We start from the raw sequence: 21,185 nt of genomic DNA on the forward strand, positions 1-21,185 counted from the left end.
GAAACACTGCGCAACCAAAGGACGTATGTGGATCATAACATGGTTGGAAGGGAATGAGATTTATAGGACTTAGCGTGGAAGAGAGACAGCGTAGGAAATCTGTGGAGGATAAGACACCAGAGTTAGTTTATTCTGTTATGACCTAATGGCTTCTATTAATTAATTAATTAGCTTGTGTTTTAGAAGTAATGTGGTTTCTTGGCTGAGCGGGCTTAACGAATCATGGTTAATGTCACATTTGTACCACATCTCTAATAGAGTTATGATCCATTAACACATGTGAATCTCATTTCTAATAAAGAAGTAGTACAATTGTGCTATGAAAATTGTTTTAATAATAACGTTTTTGTGGTTCGATAATCACAAGGATCTTGAATTTCCATGAAACATTCAGACTTGTGTGTATTTCTACTCATGATTTTGTAAGAACAAACTATATATTATTAGAAATTTAGAAATAAAGATGACAAGGAACTTAATTCCCTTTGTGGTAAGATTTGGTTTTGGCCTTTATGATATGTTCTTCGTTTCTCCTTTTGTGCTTTCATTTACTATCCATATCAGTAAATAGATATTGATTATAATTAATCAAGAGGTTATGTGAGATGTCAGAAGTGTCATGAAGTTTTCAAGTATAAGGCTAAGGAATCATGAAATAACAATCTATGCGTAACAACAATTTATCTAGTTATTGGGTCGAAGACAACTAAGTATAAGGGTTCTAAATATCAACAATTTATATATCATTGCATTCATGTAAGTTAAATTTCGTTTCAACAATGCAACTGCTAATAAACTAAGGACTATAAGTTGGTCATATAGTCGATATAGGCGTTGGGGAGAGATAAACCAATTAACTTACAATAAGGAAATTGTTGTGACAATATTTCAAACCAATCACGCGTTGGCATGTGTAACAAAAATTTAAAACATGTACCATCTTTGTGGTTAGCTGCCATAAAATAGAGAGTATGAGAATGTACGTGACAAGAACACACACAATGTATGACAAAAGAACAATGATGACTAAACAAGAACAGACATACAACTGCACATTGAATTTATTTATTTATTTTATTTATGATTCTTGTTCTTCATGTACAAACTACACACTTCATTTCTTATGATTCTGACAGCTCACTTTGCGATTCACTCTCAATGATCTCGTTTCCTCTTTTATTCTTTGGCTTTTTGTTTGTAATTTGGCTTTCTTCAAAATTTGCGTCTTCAATATTTGAACAACCTAGATCTCTCTCCTTTAATAAATGTCTCTACTAGCTTCTTAGCAGGGTAGGATAAATTTGTAATTAAGGCTAGGTACAAAGAACGTAGGTTGGAGAGAAAAAAATAGGCTTATGTAAAGGCTCAATGGGGCGAACAAGGGAAAAAAAAATAATAAATGTAGGGCATTAGCTTCTATGACAATGATGGTAAATTTCTAATGCTTACTTTCATCACTAAGAGAATGTAAGATGTGATACAATGTCGTGAGGGATCTCAAAGCAAGTTCTAGTGAGGCAAATAACATAAGATTGGATTTGTAAGATGTGACACGAAGTTTGAGAAGAGAATTCCACTCCTTCATATATGACGAAGTTTGATTTGAACCAAATACAAATTCATTTGATTTCTGTTTTTCTTTGATTGTTTCATTGTCAAGTGAAAAATAGGGGTTTTAATGAATATGAATCATGGTAATTGGTTGAAATAAACTGTGTTGAGAACGAGTCTCATATTGATGGGAGGAGATATCTTGCATGGGTTTATAAAAGGTTGGGCTGCTCTCCATGTTACCAATTGGTTTTATGGTGGAACCTTAACTTTCTTCATGGTATCAGAGCAGGTTGCCCTACGTGTGAAGCCAAACGGCCACACGCACTCCACGCCATCCCATTGTATTGCCCATGTGTTAGGCTTGAAAATTCGCGTGGGGGCGTGTTGAGAATGAGTCCCACATTGATGGGAGGAGAGACCTTGCATGGGCTTATAAGAGGTTGGGCTACTCCCCATATTGCCAATTGGTTTTATGGTGCAACCTTAATTTTCTTCAAATTGGAGAAAATCTTTCTCATATTCTTTGTTGTTTTCCATTTGCTTGCAATATTATTAGTCTTTCTGTAAAAACTCCATTAATTATTGTGTTAGTATGCTAACGTGGCACACAATTGGAGCCCTAAGTCCACTTTTATCTGTTTATGCATCTGTAACAAGGTGGTAACTTATTTGTCACTTTTTTCTTTCGACAGCGTTAGAGAAGTTCAAGCTTGATGACTACAGGTGATCGCTAACCGTCAGCTAATCACCTCGAAACTGTCCAGGATAGTGGCGTCGATCCTTCACCAGAACGTAGCAACGCCTCCCGGAGCAAAGTCATAGCGGTCACGTGCGAGCACTCTGAAAATTTCCCTTATATTTTATTTATTATTTTCTTTTATATTTATATTTATATTTTATAAACTTACAACTTTAAATCATTTAAAGGAAGGAATTATTTTGTATAATTCACATGACACCATTTTATTAGAGTTGTAGATCTCATATGTGTGTCATGTCAGCACATTAAAAAAAGAACTAACAGAGAATGACCAAATTGATGTGCGGGTACTCAATTTCAAGTGCGATATTGATTGATTTTGAAATTAAGAGATCAAATGATGAGTTCAGTCAGTTTCAAGGACCATTTGTGATAAAAACCTTACTATAAAAGAATGATAATAAACATGGTAGATGGCATGATAATATCTTAATCGTTGAAAATAACTTAACAACGTAGAGATTAATAAATTGATTAGTTGCTTCATGCATACACGCAGTGTGCAAGTATCGTCCTAAAACAATTTCTGATAACATAAACATTGATACAATCATACATATGTTCCAATTAACTTCCAACAATTCATATAAACTTGATAGGAAAATTGTGTCAGGACTCAGGCGTAGGCGTACATGCATGCAGATTCCAAAACAATTATGTTCACATAAATTTGCTGTATGCTTCTTTAATTCTTATTGCTAACAAATAGCTTACCATGCAATTCGTTTTTCCAAGTGAAAATTCAAGTTACACAATAGTTCTAGTATTCTAAATATAAAGATTAACTTGAAATTAGTACATACTGATCAAATAAAATAGCTAGTACAAAGGATACAAAAATAAAAAATAAAAAAAAATCCATGTCAGGAGAGGACGGAAAAAAAAAAATGCAAAATACAGGTTGATGATCTTTCTCGTACTTATTCATAATTAAGTCTACATATGGAGAGACTCTATAACGAAAGATAAAAGCTCAATCAATTCAATTAATTTGATAATTAGAGGCTCCTCAGTTTTTTATGAGCCTTGAGAGATCATCAGTGGGATAATCCTCCTCAGCGTCCGAGGGTCCCTTAGCTGCGGCCTCGCCTTCTGGGGCAGCCGCGATCTCAAGCGTCTCATCGGTGGCCATGCTTCCAGGAGCAGCTGCATCGCCGCTGTGGGGAGAAGGAGCGGATGATACATCGTTAGCGGGGCTTGGGGCTGAGGCCGGAGTGCTGGCGTCACCACCACTGGGAGAAGGAGCTGACGAGCTGGAAGGTGATGGTGAGGTGGTGGCGTCAGGGGAGGAGGCCGGGGAGGGGGCGGGTGGTGATGCGATTGGTTCTTGTGCTAAAACACCAGTAATGGCTACAAATACTAGGGCAAGAACAATGACTTGACGTCCCATCTTTGCTTCTTCTTGCTTGGTAATACTTTTGTGTCACCTTTTTTTTTGTTCTTTAATTTGCAACACTTCTCGAGAGATGGATATATACCACTGCGTAACCAACGTACCAAATTATGGAGGTGGAAGTGGGTGGTGATTAAGATTAATATATATGAGATTAGTGGGAGAGAGAGTAGGGATTATCTGTGGAGTAAGTTAATCGAAGAGAGAGAGAGAGAGAGAGAGGATATTGATAGTTTAATTTGGTTTTAGAGGGAAGGAGATAGTAGATATATTACGGGTTCTCTTGGCTGGCCGGGTTTAGTGGATCTTGCATGGTTCTAAAATTATTGTTACATTAATAGAAATAACTATTAATGGAAGGAAAAACAAGGATCTTTGTTCTTCTTTTTTCTAACCTTGGGCATTTGGATTAGGGTTTGGTTGTTTAGATAGATTATGTGCCAACCAAGAAGTTAGAACGAACAACATGGACATTAATTACAAGTTTCAAACTATGCTAATTCTGCGAGAAAATGCGAAATAAAATTTAGACCTATGACATAAATTAAATCTCATAATTTTAATTTCCAACTGAGAAGAAATCCATGATCTTGGTGTTTATTCCTTTAATTGATGAAAGAACCGAAGTTACATGCATGGTTTTGTGCATATATAGGAGTGATTTTTTAGTATGCTCGGAATATAGGATGGTATACCACGTGTTACTATACAAATTGTGAGATACCTGTGTTAAAAAAATCAATCTAACAAACTTTTCAGATTTCCGCGCCTAGATATATATATATATAGGTATGTTATCCATATATTTATTTTTATTTCGCGTAATGTCAGAGAGACTAAATTAGCAAACCCAATAAGGTGTCACTAATAAAAAATGAGTATGTTTATCAACGATTAAGTAATAATTCAATCACCAATTCCGTTCACCAAAAAAAAAAAAAATCACCAACTTCCATGTCATTTAGTTTACAAAATTTAGTCTACAAATTGAGTTTCCCTAGCATTACTCTTTTACTTCACACACACCCTTTGTTAATTTTTATCATGTGATATTTTTCAATTCATCCGATTCAACAGTTGAAAATTAAAAAAGTGCGTGAAAAGTAAAAAAATTTGTGTGGATATATATATATATATGAAATTATTTTTTACACAACTTTTCACACAAATTTTTGCAGGGCCAACTTCTTAATGTGTTTTAACAATTTGTGCAATTTATCTTTTAGGTTTTTTTCTCAAATATCATGTTTATCAAAAATACCAAAACTAAAACAATATGACCGTTTATTATTATTTTATTTTATTTTTGACGTATTTCGAAGATTTGATTGGAACTAGTTCGTTAATTCTCCAAATTTGAGAAAAACGAAGTGAGGGGTATTTTAGTCATTTCCAATTTTCTCGACCTTTTCGGTTAACTCCTGAATTGGTTAGGTAGAATTCGATTCCATGAGCGCATAGGTGTAAACGAATCTTATTTCCGAATCAGAATGAAGAAGTTAGAGTCGTTTGAAGTTAGTGGCATTTTGGTAATTTTACCAAAATGCTATAAATGGGAGTGAAACCTCCAGAAAAGCGGGAGGTTTTCTGAAAAATAGGCAGGGGAGCTGCTACTAACCCGTTTTAGGGGAGATTTGGACCCGTTAACCCACAAACTTGACCCGCTTGTATCTTCTTCATCCGAGCTCCGTTTTGGGTGATCTTGGTGTCCATGGAAAGCTCTTAGCGAACCCTACATCTCTGTGGTGTTAGATTTCCCAATTTCTTTTCCATCTTTGCAGTTCGAAGCCACAAATCCCACGACTTTTCCGGCGGTTTTATCATTTTTTCGGTGATTCCGGCAACCATTTCCTTCGAGTGAGGTATGAAACTTCATTTACTCTTCACGGTCTTCAAGTTGGTATGCTTAGTTTGTGCTTTCATATTCATTTTAGAGTTGGGTGTTTAAAACCTTAGAAATCCGGTTTTCTCCGGTGAATTTGGACTCTTTCTGTTTAGAAATTATCGTCGGCCTAGTTGTGAAAAGCGTTTCTCTTATTGAGCTATAGCTATCACGTAAATTTGAGCTCATCTAGTTAATACTGAAAATTCGGGGTTTCTAAACCATCCATCTTGACTACCACCGCGTGTGGTGGTGCGTGGGATCGTTCACGAGTGTTGTCTAGGTTTCAAATGCCTTCTAGTGACCCTGTGAACCTATGTCTAGCTCGGTTTCTAAAAATTCAATTGTTTGGTGTGGTGATCAAATTGGACCTCCACTTGTTTGTGTGATTGACGATAATCCGACTATTGGATCATAATGAAATTTTAGTATGTTATTCTAGAAGCATAATGTGAACTTTGGGAAGTTATGGATCATAAATCTGATGTGTGGATTTTCAAGATCGAATTACGTAGAGTGGTGGATCCTATCGTTGACCGAGAGTTGAATTATGGTCAACATGTCTCGATACGTTCTAAATAATAAAATTAGTACTATGGGAGACTTAAGTGAAGTCTAGTGGGCCTACATTGGTTAGTGAGTGACTTGAACATATGTGATATGGTTATTATCTTGATTTCTTATATTGGTATCATCTGTGAATATGACTTGGCTTTATAATGTGATTTCTATTGAAATGTGATTTTATATATATATAGCCATAGACCTATGTTTATTAAACATGATTTGGCTTGTGTACTGATGATGATAACGATATGTTATTTGACGTGCATATTTTGAAAGGTGGTTGATTTGCATAGATGGTATGATATGATGAAATGTGAATGACTTTAATATGAATATGAAATGGTTTTATACTTATGTTTCCTATAAATTGTTAATTTTATATTTAGCCATCGAGGTAGTTTTATGAAGTAGGATTTGACGTGCATATTGGAAATATGAGGATTTGACGTGCATATTGGAAATATGGTTTGTTTTGTATGATTGGCTTGATTTGATGAAATGTGAGGGCTAGTGGTGGATCGTTAATCCATTGTCATGGGGTTTGTTGCTTCGAAACGTGTTTCATCCCTCGTTTCATTATTTCATTTCTTGTTTCGTTGAGCCTTTATAACTTGAGTAACTTGATTCATGTGTTGTTTCATTGATTGGTGGTTATACATTGTACTCCACGATTCCGTTGAGTGATGGTCCGGAATCGTATCCTGGTTTGGATTCCGTTGAGTGATGGTCTGGAATCATTCCTACTCCACTTCGCGATTCCGTTGAGTGATGGTCCGGAATCGTATCTTGGTTTGGGTTCCGTTAAGTGATGGTCCGAAATCCCTCTTACTTCGCGATTCCGTTGAGTGATGGTCTGGGATCGTATCCACCTTGGGTTTCATTGAGTTTGGATTGAGATAGCTTCAAAGATGTAGGATTCGGCCGAACTGTATTGCTCTAACCCTACTTTTCATTGTGCGTATGAGAATATGGTTGTGAGATATTATGATTGTTTCAGGCAAACCGTTGGATGTCTAGGTGACTCCCTCGGAGTTTTCAAAAGTTTGGTATTGATTTCTTATGAATGATTTATATTCAAGGTTTATAAATTATGATTCATGGATGGTCTTATTATTGTATCACATGCTTATATTATTGTCACTCACCCAAGCCTCGCAGCTTATCTAAGTGCCTGATTTGCCAATGCACCAATCCCATGATGTAGGCATTGACTTTACATAAGACAGGTCTGGGCAGATTACGAGAAACCGCTTGATATTTTGGTTCTGTTGAGTGGTTCGGAACCCGATGTTGTTGGATTCCGTTGAGTGGTCCGGAATCCTTGCTCTTATTCATTCCGTAAGGTGATCTTAGAATCCTACATTTGAGTAAATGGGAATTACCCACAATAGATATTGTGAAAATAAATTAGAATTACCATGTTTATTACTCATAATCCAAGTGGGGAAATATATAGAGTTTCTTGGTTAATTCGTGAAATGTTTTGTTATCACATTGCTTGATAAGCGTAATTAAATGCTAAGATTGTACATCTTGATTCACGAATTGATTAATTGACGGGATTGTGGAGTGACGTTGGATATGAGTGTTGTTATTATGATTATTTTAGTTGATTAATAATTCTAGAGAATAATGTTGTGCTTTGTTAATTCTTTAATATGTTACACGCTATGAAATGTGATTTTATGTGGGAACGTGATGATTTATGTGATAGATGGAGTGGAAATGTTATTCGTCTTGTGGGATTATTATGTTGGATATCATTATTATTGTTATGACCGACTTGTTGATAATTATGGCGAGAGAATATGATTGTGCTTCATCATTAGTTCTTTGAAAGATTGCATGATATTCATTGTGATATTTTGTTGGGACTTAACGACTTATGTGATGAATGTTCGAGTGTACTGAAGTAATGAACTATGAATGGCTTGATCCTTATTTAGGGTACGTAGGCAGTCTAACGAGGATTTAGATGCAACCATAAAGTCTACGAAGAATAATTGTGCAGTCGGATCTTAAGTTATGTTTTACCTTTTTCCAGAGGCGGGGTATGTTAGAGACGAGTATTTGGTGACGTCACGTGTCGATCCTAGACATATGTCGGGATTGGGGCGTGACAACTTTTTTGGTATCAGAGCGTATGTTAGAGACGAGTATTTGGTGACGTCATGTGTCGATCCTGGACGTATGTCAGGATCGGGGCGTGACACCGTTCGATTAAGGATTTTGTAGAACCGTATTCGTCTATTTTTTTCTGAATGTCTTAGACCTTATTTGGCACTTCGTATTAAGCGTTGGATATGATTAATAATATGGTAGCAGTTGTTTGGTGCATTGTCGTACTAAATAAGTACCCCGCTTAATTATACGATCCATCAAATTTAATACGATTGACACTTAACAATTAATACAACCCAAAAACTCGGTATTATTAGTCGGGGCGCTAACTAAAAACACGCTCGATTCTCTTCTTCGGTTTCACGCATCTGCTCCTTGGAAATTCCTCTCCATCTTTATAAGCAGTTCATCAACGAGTTCTCAACCCCAACCGCCACTCCTCTGCAATTGGTCGCTGAACAATTTCCCATCTCGTGTGCTGCTTCCTGCTTTGTCACGTTTCAGTTGTCAACGTCAAAGCACGACGATGTGGACGAAGAGGTAGTTAAGATCAGGAAGCCTGATTAATGTCAACAACAACAGACTCAACAGCTCAATCATCTTCCGCCATCGACAGCGTTGGATCCAGCTCCGACGGCTCCAGTTAACTGGGACCTTTGCTGCGAATTGATTTCTTTTCTTCATCAATTTGGATTTTCAATTTAATTAGTAGTTGTTTTGGTTGGTGAATCGATGTAGGTTCTGGGAGATTGAAGAAATGAGGAAGTGGGATTTGAAGCGTGGAAAAGATGGTGAAGAAAGGAAGAAGCGACTGGGAAGAGACTTGGGTTTTTCACCTTCTTTTTTTATTTATTTATTTTTTAAAATTTTGTCTGTAATGATGTTTAATTACCATTCTTCCTTTTTTTTTTCTCTCTCTCTCTTTTTTCATTTTAATAATTATTGTGTGAATTTAAAAAAAAAAATTATTATAGTCCGATGTGTTATCCGATAGACAAATTAATCCGATACAATACCAAATGCCCGACTAATTTAGTCAGTACTATCCAACGATTATTTATCATATCGGACTTAAATAGTCAGTACAGTCCGAACTGGCAAATGAGGCCTTAATGGTTTTGGATTTGACTCATTTTTTGCAATGATGATCTATAAATGATGTTCTAATAGATAGACCGTTTGGATCGTTAAAAGACATTACATAATGGACTCTACAAAAACCTGTGTCAAAAATTGTGTAAAAAAAAATGGTGCCACGGAACTGCCCCTATATGTAATATGCAGCTAAATATATAGTTCTATCTAGATCATGAGCTAGCCGGGAACTTCCAAACTTGGGAGCTAGCCAGCAGGAGGAAATTATAGGGTTCTAATAGTTAGTAGCTACAAGGAATGACAAAATGAAGATATTCGTTGTAGTGCTTAAGATGATTATGATCTACTTCTTTCTTTGTCAGCTTCAAACATTCGCAGCCGCAGCCAGACTTCATTTCTCTGCAGGTATATACGAATTAGTTTTTTTTTTTTTTTCTTAACCCAAACATGCATGAATTAGTGTCTGGTAATCAAGTTTGTACGTACGTAGGTGGGATGAGATTACACGATTTTCAGCAACATCTAGTACAGCGTGTAGTGGGAACAAGAGCTAAGTAAATTATGACCCTCCGTCTCCGATTCCGTCTTCATCTCCGTCTCAATCTCCATCTTCTTTGTGGTCTCACTACGAGGACTATTCGATCCCCGGCGGGCGGCGACCTGTGCACAGTAGACTTGAACCCTGGCTAATATATAACTCCGTACTCATCATCGTCAATCACCATGATCGATCATGCCTTCCGGGAATTAATTAGGAAACTAATCCTTTGGTTTTATCATGGTTTTAGTTACCTAGATCAGCAATGGATCGAGCTAGAATTGATTTTCCATGTAAGGGTTTTTGTTTTAATGTCGCGGCTTCACTTCTTTTCATATAATAGTACGTATCTAGTTCGTTACTAGTAGTTGTAGTGTGTATATTAAGTTCAGAAATTGATGCTCAACTGAGACGTTAGAAGAAAAAAATTGTTATCATGAAGAGATTTTTCTAAATAACGGGTATTCAAGCGGTGCTTTATGTTAGAATACAATGGAGGAAATGATATGTTTTTTTTGTGTTTTTCAACTTATTTTATGACACGTGACGTACTTGTTTGTATATTAATAATTATTAAATTGTTAATTTACACATAACAATGTGATAGTGAGACCATAAAATATTATTATATACTAGTATATGGGCACACACAAAGTGTGTAAGAAAATTTTTTATTTTTGTTTTTGAAATAGAAGGAGAGAGGAAGAGAGTGATAGAGAATATGAGAGTGAGAAGTTTTTTTTAGAAAATGAGAAGGAGAGAGGGGGAGAGAGAGAACGTGGGGGAAGTGAGAGATTTTTATTTTTTTTTTGGTTTTTTTTATTTTTTATAATATTTGATGTATTTTAACATCACCTGTAGGTAAGACTTCAATAAAAAACAGTAAAATTTGAGCCTATGAAATTGTATTATTACCCATCAATTTTTTTTGTATAATAGAAAACTAAGTAGTATTTTCATCATTTTTTTATTAACAAAGAAGATTTCATTAATTAATAAAGATATTACTTACCGGTAGGAATCATGAGTTATGGTGTCTATTTTTATTTGGGGTACAGGTTGTGGTCCATCGCTACGAAAAAAAGCCACGTCGAAAGAAGATATCATGGGGGAAATAAAGAAGATGAAGTTATCCTTTGCATGAATTTTTTTTTACGGTGTGATACTACATTTATTATATTTTTTTTATACTATATTTGTATTACATTTTTAATAAAGATAGAGTCCATCAATAAATGAGGGTTTCATTTCTATTAGATAAATAATACAAATATAGTATAAAAAATATGATTAGAGTAACATTTTTGTTTCATATGCAATAAAACATGTACCCTCATAACATATATGAATTAGGTCAGTGGTCAGGAAAATACCTAAAATGCACCCTCTTTTCATATATGACCTTTACTGTATATCTACACATTTAGAACATATTCGGCTAACAACAATGTAAACTGTTCACTCCTAAAATAAACACAAATTTTGTTCCTTAGTATGCAGGTTTTGAAGCCCAACTTAACAACCTTGGTTGTGCATCAATGTGATAGTTTAAGATTCTTGTTTTTGAGTTTCACAGCCAAATGTCTCAAACAACTCAACATCTCACAATATCCAAATACAAAATCATGGAAGAGTATGAAAAAATGAGAAAAATATAGATGACATGTTTTGTAAGCTAAAACATCTTTCAAATCTCGCTAGATTCAGCTCAGAAAGTTACATTAAATTTCCATCTTTGGAGTGGTTGGATCTAAACTGGAGACATTCAACTTTGATGCTAAGAGTGAAAAAATTACAATCAACAAAGATTTTTTTTTTTTAGTTTTTAATTAAATGAAAATAATATTTTTTATTATTTAAATATTTTTAATTTACATCAGCACATAATATATTTTTTGACAAAAAATTGTGACAAAATAACTACATGATTTGCGACATCATTTTGAAGAACTATATTGTTCGATTTTGAATTTAAAACCATCTTGATACGGTGAGTTAAATTCAGAAAATTTTTATGATAAAACTCTATAAAATGTGTGAAAATCAACTCTCTTAGATTAAATTGAGAAAATTACAGAATTCATCGGTAAGAATCACATGACTAAAACATCAAGAACCATGCACCAACGTCTTGGATTCATCCCAGCACAACCAATACATATTTTTTACAATTTTATCAGATGCTTTGATTGGACAGGAGAGAGATGAAAAACATAAAAGATACAGTATATGGTAGTGATTTTAATTTATTAGATCATAGAGGATATCGCCATATTTGCCTTGGAAGTTGGAGTCCAATACAATTTAGGCATCGTTTGTGACGAAACGTGTATGGCATCTCCGCCCCGACGGGTGTCTTCCCTCTTATATTCTCTGTCTCCTCTCCTTCTCTCTCGCTCCTCGTATACCTATTCCTCTATCATCCACGCGTTGCCCTTTTGCCCTCCTCTCTTTCTCTCTCCTTTCCTCTCTCTCTCCTCTTCATCCATGGCTCCAGAACTCCAACAGGAGGAAGATTACACTACTGGCCCTGAAGCTCCCCACAAAACCAGAGTCACCGTCGTCGGCAGTGGCAACTGGGGTAGTGTTGCCGCCAAACTCATTGCCTCCAATACCCTCAGGCTCTCTTCCTTCCACGGTATTATTTGTTTCCTGTTTGTTTTCTGCATTTCCATTTTCTTTCTGCATGCAAAGACAGAATCTTTATGTGTGCCAGCCAACGGTCAGAATTTTTGTTTATGTCCATTTTATTTATTCTCTAATTTTATGTTTGGTTGCTGAGAAAGTGAACAAATTGTACGTTTTGTTCCTAAATAATGCCAAATTAATTGAATTTTCTGGTTTGATTCTGGGATTTTGTTGCGTTGGGGGTTTAATGAATGAAAATTCTGAAAACCCAATTGTAATTTGAGTTTTTAATGAAAATCCATTTGCAATTTGAGCTTTTTTCTGCACTGGAATTCAGATGAAGTGAGAATGTGGGTGTTTGAGGAAACATTACCAAGTGGTGAGAAGCTCACGGATGCCATCAACCGCAACAATGTAAAAAAGCAACGATCTTTAATGCATTCTTCTTATATGTGCATGAATTTATCCTGTTGTAAACGTTTGTATCCTGTTTTTCGATAGGAAAATGTGAAATACCTGCCCGGCATTAAGCTGGGGAAAAATGTTGTTGCAGACCCAGACCTTGAGAATGCAGGTACTTAATCTCTCAGCAAATTCTTTGCTGAACTTTTTAAAGTAACTATGTTTTGAATTTATGCAATTTGTTGGGTGATTGGAGCAATTTTTTTTTTATAATTGGGGGAGCTTTGCAGTGAACGGTGCGAACATGCTGGTGTTTGTTACTCCGCATCAATTTATGGAGGGTATATGCAGGAGGCTTGTTGGGAAGGTAAAAGCGGATGTGGAGGCAATTTCCCTCATCAAAGGAATGGAGGTCAAGATGGAAGGCCCGTGCATGATCTCGACACTCATCTCACAGCAGTTGGGTATTAATTGTTGTGTTCTGATGGGAGCAAACATAGCTAATGAGGTAATTTAGCTTGACTCGTCACTCCACAACTTTCGTTTCCCAGATCATATCACATCTGGTGTGGCTGAAACTAGAGACTGTTTGTGTAGATTGCTGTGGAGAAATTTAGTGAAGCCACAGTTGGATACAGAGAGAACAAGGAGATTGCACAGAAATGGGTTCAGCTCTTTAGTACTTCCTACTTCATAGTCACACCTGTGAGTACATCGAATACATTGTTACAATGAATGTCATAATAGTGTACTTTTACTATCATGAATGTTTGGCACAGACGGGAACTACTTTAGTTTCCCACACAATTTAGTAAAAATTTGGTAGTACGTTAGCTACACTAAATACTTGTCCCTGCATATAATTTGATTTAGCGATTGACATCAAATATATATTGAAGGAATGCTCCATTGACACCTTTCCATATTTGAAATTTATAGATCCAAGATGTGGAAGGGGTAGAACTATGTGGAACCCTGAAAAATGTTGTGGCCATAGCAGCAGGTTTTGTGGATGGGTTGGAGATGGGAAATAACACAAAGGTAAGCTCAAAAATTTCGGTAAAAGTTGAACCCACATATCATCTGCTTTTTCTATGTCATTTTGACTGCTTATTTTAAATGACCAGGCTGCAATTATGAGAATCGGTCTAAGAGAGATGAAGGCATTCTCCAAGATGTTATTTTCATCTGTCAAGGACACCACCTTCTTTGAAAGCTGCGGTGTCGCTGATCTCATCACAACATGCTGTATGGAAGCATGACGATCTCTTATTTTCATTTTTTTTTTTTTTTTTTTTTTTTCTTTCTTTCTAACCTCAGTGTGTTTGGCAGTGGGAGGAAGAAACAGGAAAGTTGCGGAAGCTTTTGCAAGGAGTGGAGGGAAAAGGTAAATCTCCGCAATTTGGTGCATACAACCTTGTAAAAAACTAGGGTAGTTTCTTACTATTGCCCTTACGTTTGTTGTCTGCAGATCGTTTGATGAGCTTGAAGCAGAAATGCTGCAGGGTCAAAAATTACAGGTATGCATTTAAAATTATAGTAACTGAACTTTGCTATTACTCGGATTTTTATATTGCGTTAATATGCAGCCTGATCAATTAAAATGGAAAACGAGTTCCGTAAAGATGCAGCCCGAAACCATCTATTCATTAATGTTCTCTTTCCTTTTCTGAAGGGTGTCTCAACAGCAAAAGAGGTTTACGAGGTTCTAAGCCACCGCGGGTGGCTAGATTTCTTCCCACTTTTTGCAACAGTTCATGAGATCTGCATTGGCACTCTTCCTCCATCAGCCATAGTTGAACACAGTGAGCGCACGCCTAAAATCTAGCCGGCTCTTCCCCACGGCCCACTTATCATGGATAGGCGGTAGTTTACTTAAGTGATATCTTTCAGACAATAGCGAAGACGAAGCGAAACTTTGGAATGTTGGTTCACACAGAAGTCAGCACTTTGAAACGATATACGTTTGCAGGGACAAAGTACGTAACCTGCTCATAAGCTATTTTCCTTGACAGCAAATGAAGTCTAATGTTTCTCTTCGGTTTCTGTTGCATCTTTTTTGTTCTTTCAAATTGTACCCATGTTTGATGCACAATGTGTAATCAACACCAAGTTGTAAACTTCTTTAGAGAATACACAACAGAATAAAGAGTTAGAACGAACCATTTTTTGAAGAAAGTTAAGATTCCACCGTAAAACCAATTGGCAATATGAGAAGTAGCCCAACCTTTTATAGGCTCATGCAAGATCCCTCCTCTCATCAATGGGAAACTCATTCTCAACATTTCTGGTGTCACAATTTGAGAACGAGAGATCAAAATCTCGATTGCAATTGTTTTTGTTTCTTTAACTGGTTCAGAGAGTGGACTATCGCGGTTTCGCTATTTAACACCAAACCCTTTCTCACTTTTTGAAATAGAAGGTTATACAACTGCCACAAACCCAAATTACACAGCAAGAATACCATAAATTAGAAGGAAAAAAAAAAAAAAAACAAACGACCCAAATAATCTTCCCACGACACCAAACCCTGGCTTTGAATTTTGCGTATGGTTTTATTCCACCAGTTACCCAGTTCGTAGTCTATCCAACCGATCCACACTCTTCCGCGCTCTGTCCATTTGGTGGTCGATACTTTTCCTAGACTTCTCGTGGCAGTCCACACTTCTCCGAGACCTTTCCATATGGTCGAAAGATACTCTTAATTTTTCTAGTTTATCAGCACTGATGAACTGATTTTTCAGTTTTTCAGGCCTATCAGTGCTCTTCCTCGGTTTCTCCCTTCGATCTGTGCTCTTCCTTGAAACTTCGTAAACATCAGTACTCTTCCGAGGCTGCTCGAACTGGTCCGTGCTTCTCCTAGAACTGTATCTCTGGGAAGGAGACTTCTCAACGGTTGATATGAACTTCTTGAGATGCCTGATATACTCAGGATAGAGCTCTAAATCACAGTGGTTCCCTCCTTTAAGCCATAGTGGTTCATACTTCTCTTTACACAGTTCCCAGAGCTGCTTCCCATGAGAGCAATCGACTACTTCATCCGCAGTCCCCTACAAGATGATGCAATGGCTAAAAAATGTGAAGAGTAGGCCGATTTGGCATCTCATATAGTCATCATATATATAATCTTTTGACATGGCGTGCCACACAATGATCAAACAAAACCCTTATTCATCAGCTGCAATACTCTATTTCTTAAAATTCCATTCTTTAGCTAAGAGAATTGAAGCCTCAGAAATAAAATGTTAAGAACTGCAGGGTTTCTGTTCTCTAATGCATTAATAAAACCGCTGACAAGTTTATTGATATGCACATTTTGCCCGATACAAGAGATCACACAAGACAAGAACTGGTCAAATGCGTATGCAGATCGTTCATCAAAAGGAGTCTGGTTTGGTTCTTGTAATCATATATGCAATTATAAAGTAGAAAAATCTTGAGTAGCATACTTACGTGAATGATGAGAACAGGACAATGGACCAGTGGAATTTTGTCGATATTCTGTGCGCAAATAACACAATAAAGCATACAATTAGACCAAGGTCATAAACTCGGCCAGCAAGCATAAGATTTGATACGCAAACTGAAGAGAGTTGTCTTACCTTATAAATGTCAAACCAGTATGTACGCTTTACAGGATACATGACCCTTAAACCAGATAGTATGGGACTATGCAGGACAACAGCTCTTAACTGAGGCAGCCGAGCAGCAAGATCCAACGTGGGGCCACTTCCAACAGATTGGCCATAGAGAATGATATCTTCCTGCTTAGTACCATAGCTTTCTTCAAGACACTTATATGCAGCTTCAATATCTGCATATGTATTCTGCTCACTTGCCTGGAACAATGAAAATATGGGACTTACATGATGCACTGTGCTCAAACAACTAGTTAATACAAAAACTGTTCAAATATCCAACAGACCTTTCCAGTTGATTGCCCATACCCCGAATAGTCGTACCTGCAAAACATTACAGATATGTAACATTGAGAATATTATTGATTACAATAAAGGATAACAGATAACCAATAAATTATTTCTAAACAACGAGGATAACACAATTTCTCGCAGACATGAACCAAACAATTAAAGTTAACCCTGTGACCCTATGGCACCAGATGAAACTTACGCAATGGCAATGGTAAAGCATCATATAGTATGACGATTATACAAAGCTACACCACAACTGCAATCCTGGTGGACATTGAATGACTGATTGCGGTGCGAAAGGCACTCACAGCTACTATATCATCTCAAACTAGACTGTCTAAGCAGGCAAAGGGGCTGGATAATCCACTCAATAGATGGCAGAAAAGGTAGATCAAAGGACCGAACATCAACATCATAACTGATTTGGCTTTCCTCAAATTAAAAGAAGGAATATCACAGCACAAGTCCTACATCGCATTTCTTCTATATCTTGAGTCAAAACTTGAAGGATTATACAAGATATCCAATAGGACTACTCCAATATCTACTAAATATCCACTTTCTAGTAAAATCCAATAAATTAATACAAGAAAACGTTCAAAAATACCAAAAAAGTTGCAGCTGATCAGTGGACTAATAAAACCCAGATGCCAGGGATAGTAATCCAGCAACAAAAACTAACAAAGGCTCTAAATTTAGAAAAACCCAGATGCCAACACTAGCAAGTAATTGAGAACAAAGAACACAAAGCTCAAAATCTGGAAAAACCCAAGATTCCAAAAGTGACAGTAGCAAAAAGTGGGAAACTTTGAAGAGAGAGAGAGAGGAGGAGAAAGAAACAGAGTACCCCATGAGATTAACGCGCAGGTGGATGCTCAATTCGATGAAGAGCTCGTACATCTGGCCCAGATCGGCGGCGTTGCCGTGGGAGTAGAGCAGAGTGGAAGTGGCCAAAGGGTGGCGAATGTAGATGGCCACTACCTCAGTGCCGCGGCGAGTCGGGAGTTTCAGAACCTCCACGTTTTCACGGTGAGGGAAGGGACTGAGAAGCAAGAGCCCGGTGTGCTCGTCTGTGATGAGCTTGTACGAAGGTGGGTTCGGTGGGAAAAAGGCGAACTTGGCCGCCATGGACGACGTCACCCCACCCATATCACTCTCTCTCTCTAAACAGGCCACTTACACACACTCTCTCTCCTCTCTCTCTCTCTCTCTCTCTCTCTCTCTGTGTAATGGGAAAAAGAATGTAAATTTTGATTTGGGTTTTTCTGAATTGTTAGTGAGGCAAGTGAGTTCAGATCGACATTCCTTCTTTTTTCCTTTTCTCCGGAAGATTAGACTTTATTCTTTATGGCGAAAGAAAAAGGGAGGGGGGGAGAGAGAGAGAGAAAGAGAGAGAGAGAAGGGAACTTGTTCCCGTCGTTATGGCTAATAGACTGTATGAGCTACTGTAAAATGTATGTATGTATGTATGTATGTATGTATGTCTCTGCGTGTGCGCAGTTGAGAGATCTGGGGCATCAAGAATTAGAGATAGCGTCAGCGTGAGACCAGAAAAAAGGAAAGAAAAGAGAAGAGAAAGAAAGGGAGGGAGAGAGGTTTTACCGTGTTTTACAGTTTACTTGGGGTTTTTTTTGGACGAACAGTATTAATAAGGTAACGAATAATTCGAAGTTATTATAATAATTTAAGGTTAAAAAAGTTTTGAATTCGAGATGCATAGATGAAAATTAATATTCTATCTACTAAAATATTAGATCACATGCATAAGCAATTTACTTAAGTTTGGGGGTGGAGAGACGTGCAGGTGAACATCTTGATCACATCATTTGTATAATATGGTTCGCAACATGTAATATAGGTCTCACTTTTAGTTAGTATAGTTAGGCATTCCTAAAAAATCACACCTCTATTTCAAAAAAACGTATTCGTAAAAATAGTTGGAAAAGGAAGGGAAATAGGGCAGCATTGAAAGCTTTCTCGTTAGCGAAATATCTTTCTACCAGGAGTTCTAAAAGTAACATATAAATAATCTGTTCAAAGTTTCTTCGTAGAATGAAAATGAGTCACTCGATGTGAGTTTTTACGCAACAAGGATTCCATTGTATGATTTTGAATAAATGATGTGACTTCTTTCCTCCCTAATGTACGATGGTTTGACGGGTTTTCAAACCAATCACACGAAATACTTCTCTAGACACTTGGGATGCACAGTAGTGCATCTTGCTAATGATACAATATAATGTGACGCAAGAAAGTTAAAACACATGTAATTACATCACAAGTTCAGAAAGCGACATTCCACGCTATTAAAATAATTAAAACATATAACCCTGAATTATTAAGTTGGTATAACGTCATTGTGACATTTCCGTTATAGATAAATGTATCTCGGGTCAGAGTCATAGGGAGAGACCATGGGACATGGGAATGCATCATTTTGTAGGGCCATGGGAAATTGACAGAAGGAGAAGTATAGGATGCAAACTGTGGTGAATTTTGGTACCACTGAGCACAAAGCCACCTCACCACCCCATGCACCCATGTGGATAAAGTTGCTTGTCGTTTCAATTTTCACCATGAAGCCATTCCAACCCAAAAAAAGAATGAATGAATGATTAAAGTTGGTATTAAAAACCAAAACATGCCCAAAAATAAGAACTAATTAAAATCAAAGCACACACAGGTTGACAAAGAATGCTTAGGATTCTAGTTAGCTTTCTACCTAATAGGGAATATATGTAAAAAAAAAAAGGGCTTTGTTTAGGAATCGAAACGAATAGCTCGGGTGATTTTTACATGCAACTGGTGATTTGTCACCGTCCCTCTATCAGATTATTTTATTTATTTATTGTGTGACATGTGATGAGTTAGGTAGAGAACAGATAATTATCCATTGCGTCCGAGCTTTTCTGCAAAATTTCAGTATAGTTTCATTGTCCACCAGTTCTGCTTTGAAGACAAATTATAACTTTGTAAGGATGTATCTAATTGTCCCCTTCTGTTCTTGGTCATGAATTTACGAGGACTTTCAGAAACTTGAAGAGAATTAAGGAAAGAAATTGAAAAAACAGTTTGAGTAGAATAATAGCATTTACTTTTTCCATTTATTGCCAAATCCACAAATACTTCAAAAATTGTGAAAGCTTCTCCTAATGCAATCGAAGGAATTGACATCTTCTCTTGATATGTGTCTGGAGCCGACGGATTTGAAGATTCGGATCTCTCATTTTAAATCATGTAGTTCCTCATCAGTTAATTTAACTAGTTCATCTCATACAAATCAAGTATGTGGATCTCTCTCTCTCTCTCTCTCTCTCTCTCTTCAATGGCTCAGATTTCCGAATTCTTTGACTCTAGACACATATTCGGAGAAGATCTCGACACCACAAGAATAATTTACCTGTAATTGAGATATTAAAGTGACGGTATCATAAATTAATCATTCGATGTCATGTTAGCGTCTCAGTTGAATGTAAGTTTCTCGATAATCACAATCGCAAGATATATAAATCATATATCTTGGAGTAAAGAAAAAGTATGAGTGGCCCAATGACCAATAAAAATCATATGTAAGATTGAATTTTCATGATCCAGATCCTAGCAGTGGCATTTGCCCATCTCCATAAACAGAATTGTAAAATTGTTACCAAGATAGTGTAACTTCATATCAAACACCCTTTTATCCCACCCATAAGAACCAAGCAGAGATTCTACTTTTTCATTCACTATTCCATTAACCAGGTCCTTTTGCACAAAATGCTAGTATAAAATTTTCACACCCTTGGTGAACAGATAAGGGTGACTTCTAGCCCAACGAAAAAGTTGCTTATTTGTGACCGAAATGTCACGCGTTCGAGTCGTGAAAACAGTCTATTTCTCCCTTCCACCGACCTTCACGAAATAGTGAACCTTGTTGGCTTGGGGTCCCCCTTATTGTTGGTGAATAGATAAAAAGCGAATAAGGGCAGTGAAGATTGAAGTTTTCTTACACTTATGGCTCAAAGTTGAGACTCAAGAGAGAGAAACTTACTTACATCGTTGATATTAATGTAATAGCACTTCAAATCAATCACGTGCATAACTTTCTCGAATAACAGTATATGATTAGCACCACAATAACATGTCCATTCAATAATAACTCAAACACTAAACACATGCAACCAAACAAAATTTATATATATTATTTGGGAATCTGGATCCTTTTTGTGAGGATTCCGAAGATCCGTGAATCATGTCCATTCATCGTATATCGTGTGATCAAAAATTAATTTAAATATTTTTATTTAAAATTAAACATAAACAATACTTAACAA

General features: G+C 36.7%; 3 protein-coding genes across 3 annotated transcripts; 1 reads left to right on the plus strand and 2 right to left on the minus strand.

Annotated features, from left to right (window-relative positions):
• Positions 1-2,815: 2,815 nt before the first annotated feature.
• On the minus strand, positions 2,816-3,913 carry LOC103961002 (skin secretory protein xP2-like). Its single transcript, XM_009373506.3, has one exon. The coding sequence runs from the start codon at positions 3,702-3,704 to the stop codon at positions 3,324-3,326; it is 381 nt and encodes a 126-aa protein (XP_009371781.1). The 5' UTR covers positions 3,705-3,913; the 3' UTR covers positions 2,816-3,323.
• An 8,254-nt stretch (positions 3,914-12,167) lies between these two features.
• LOC103960957 (glycerol-3-phosphate dehydrogenase [NAD(+)]) lies at positions 12,168-15,118 on the plus strand. The gene is made up of 10 exons (XM_009373456.3): positions 12,168-12,548; positions 12,876-12,952; positions 13,040-13,112; positions 13,231-13,448; positions 13,538-13,645; positions 13,880-13,981; positions 14,068-14,188; positions 14,273-14,327; positions 14,412-14,460; positions 14,616-15,118. Exons 1-10 carry the CDS (start codon positions 12,242-12,244, stop codon positions 14,766-14,768), a joined length of 1,263 nt encoding a protein of 420 aa, XP_009371731.1. The 5' UTR covers positions 12,168-12,241; the 3' UTR covers positions 14,769-15,118.
• A 198-nt stretch (positions 15,119-15,316) lies between these two features.
• LOC103960958 (alpha/beta hydrolase domain-containing protein 17C) lies at positions 15,317-18,082 on the minus strand. Its single transcript, XM_009373457.3, has 5 exons — positions 17,720-18,082; positions 16,866-16,902; positions 16,543-16,779; positions 16,394-16,441; positions 15,317-15,990 (listed from the first exon to the last, which is right to left on the minus strand). The coding sequence occupies exons 1-5, from the start codon at positions 18,019-18,021 to the stop codon at positions 15,508-15,510; spliced, it is 1,107 nt and encodes a 368-aa protein (XP_009371732.1). The 5' UTR covers positions 18,022-18,082; the 3' UTR covers positions 15,317-15,507.
• Positions 18,083-21,185: the final 3,103 nt, after the last annotated feature.

Source organism: the organism of the source record quoted next, unplaced genomic scaffold, assembly GCF_019419815.1.
Source record: "Pyrus x bretschneideri cultivar Hongxiangsu unplaced genomic scaffold, Pyrus_bretschneideri_v1 Contig13, whole genome shotgun sequence".
NCBI classification, from domain to species: domain Eukaryota; kingdom Viridiplantae; phylum Streptophyta; class Magnoliopsida; order Rosales; family Rosaceae; genus Pyrus; species Pyrus x bretschneideri.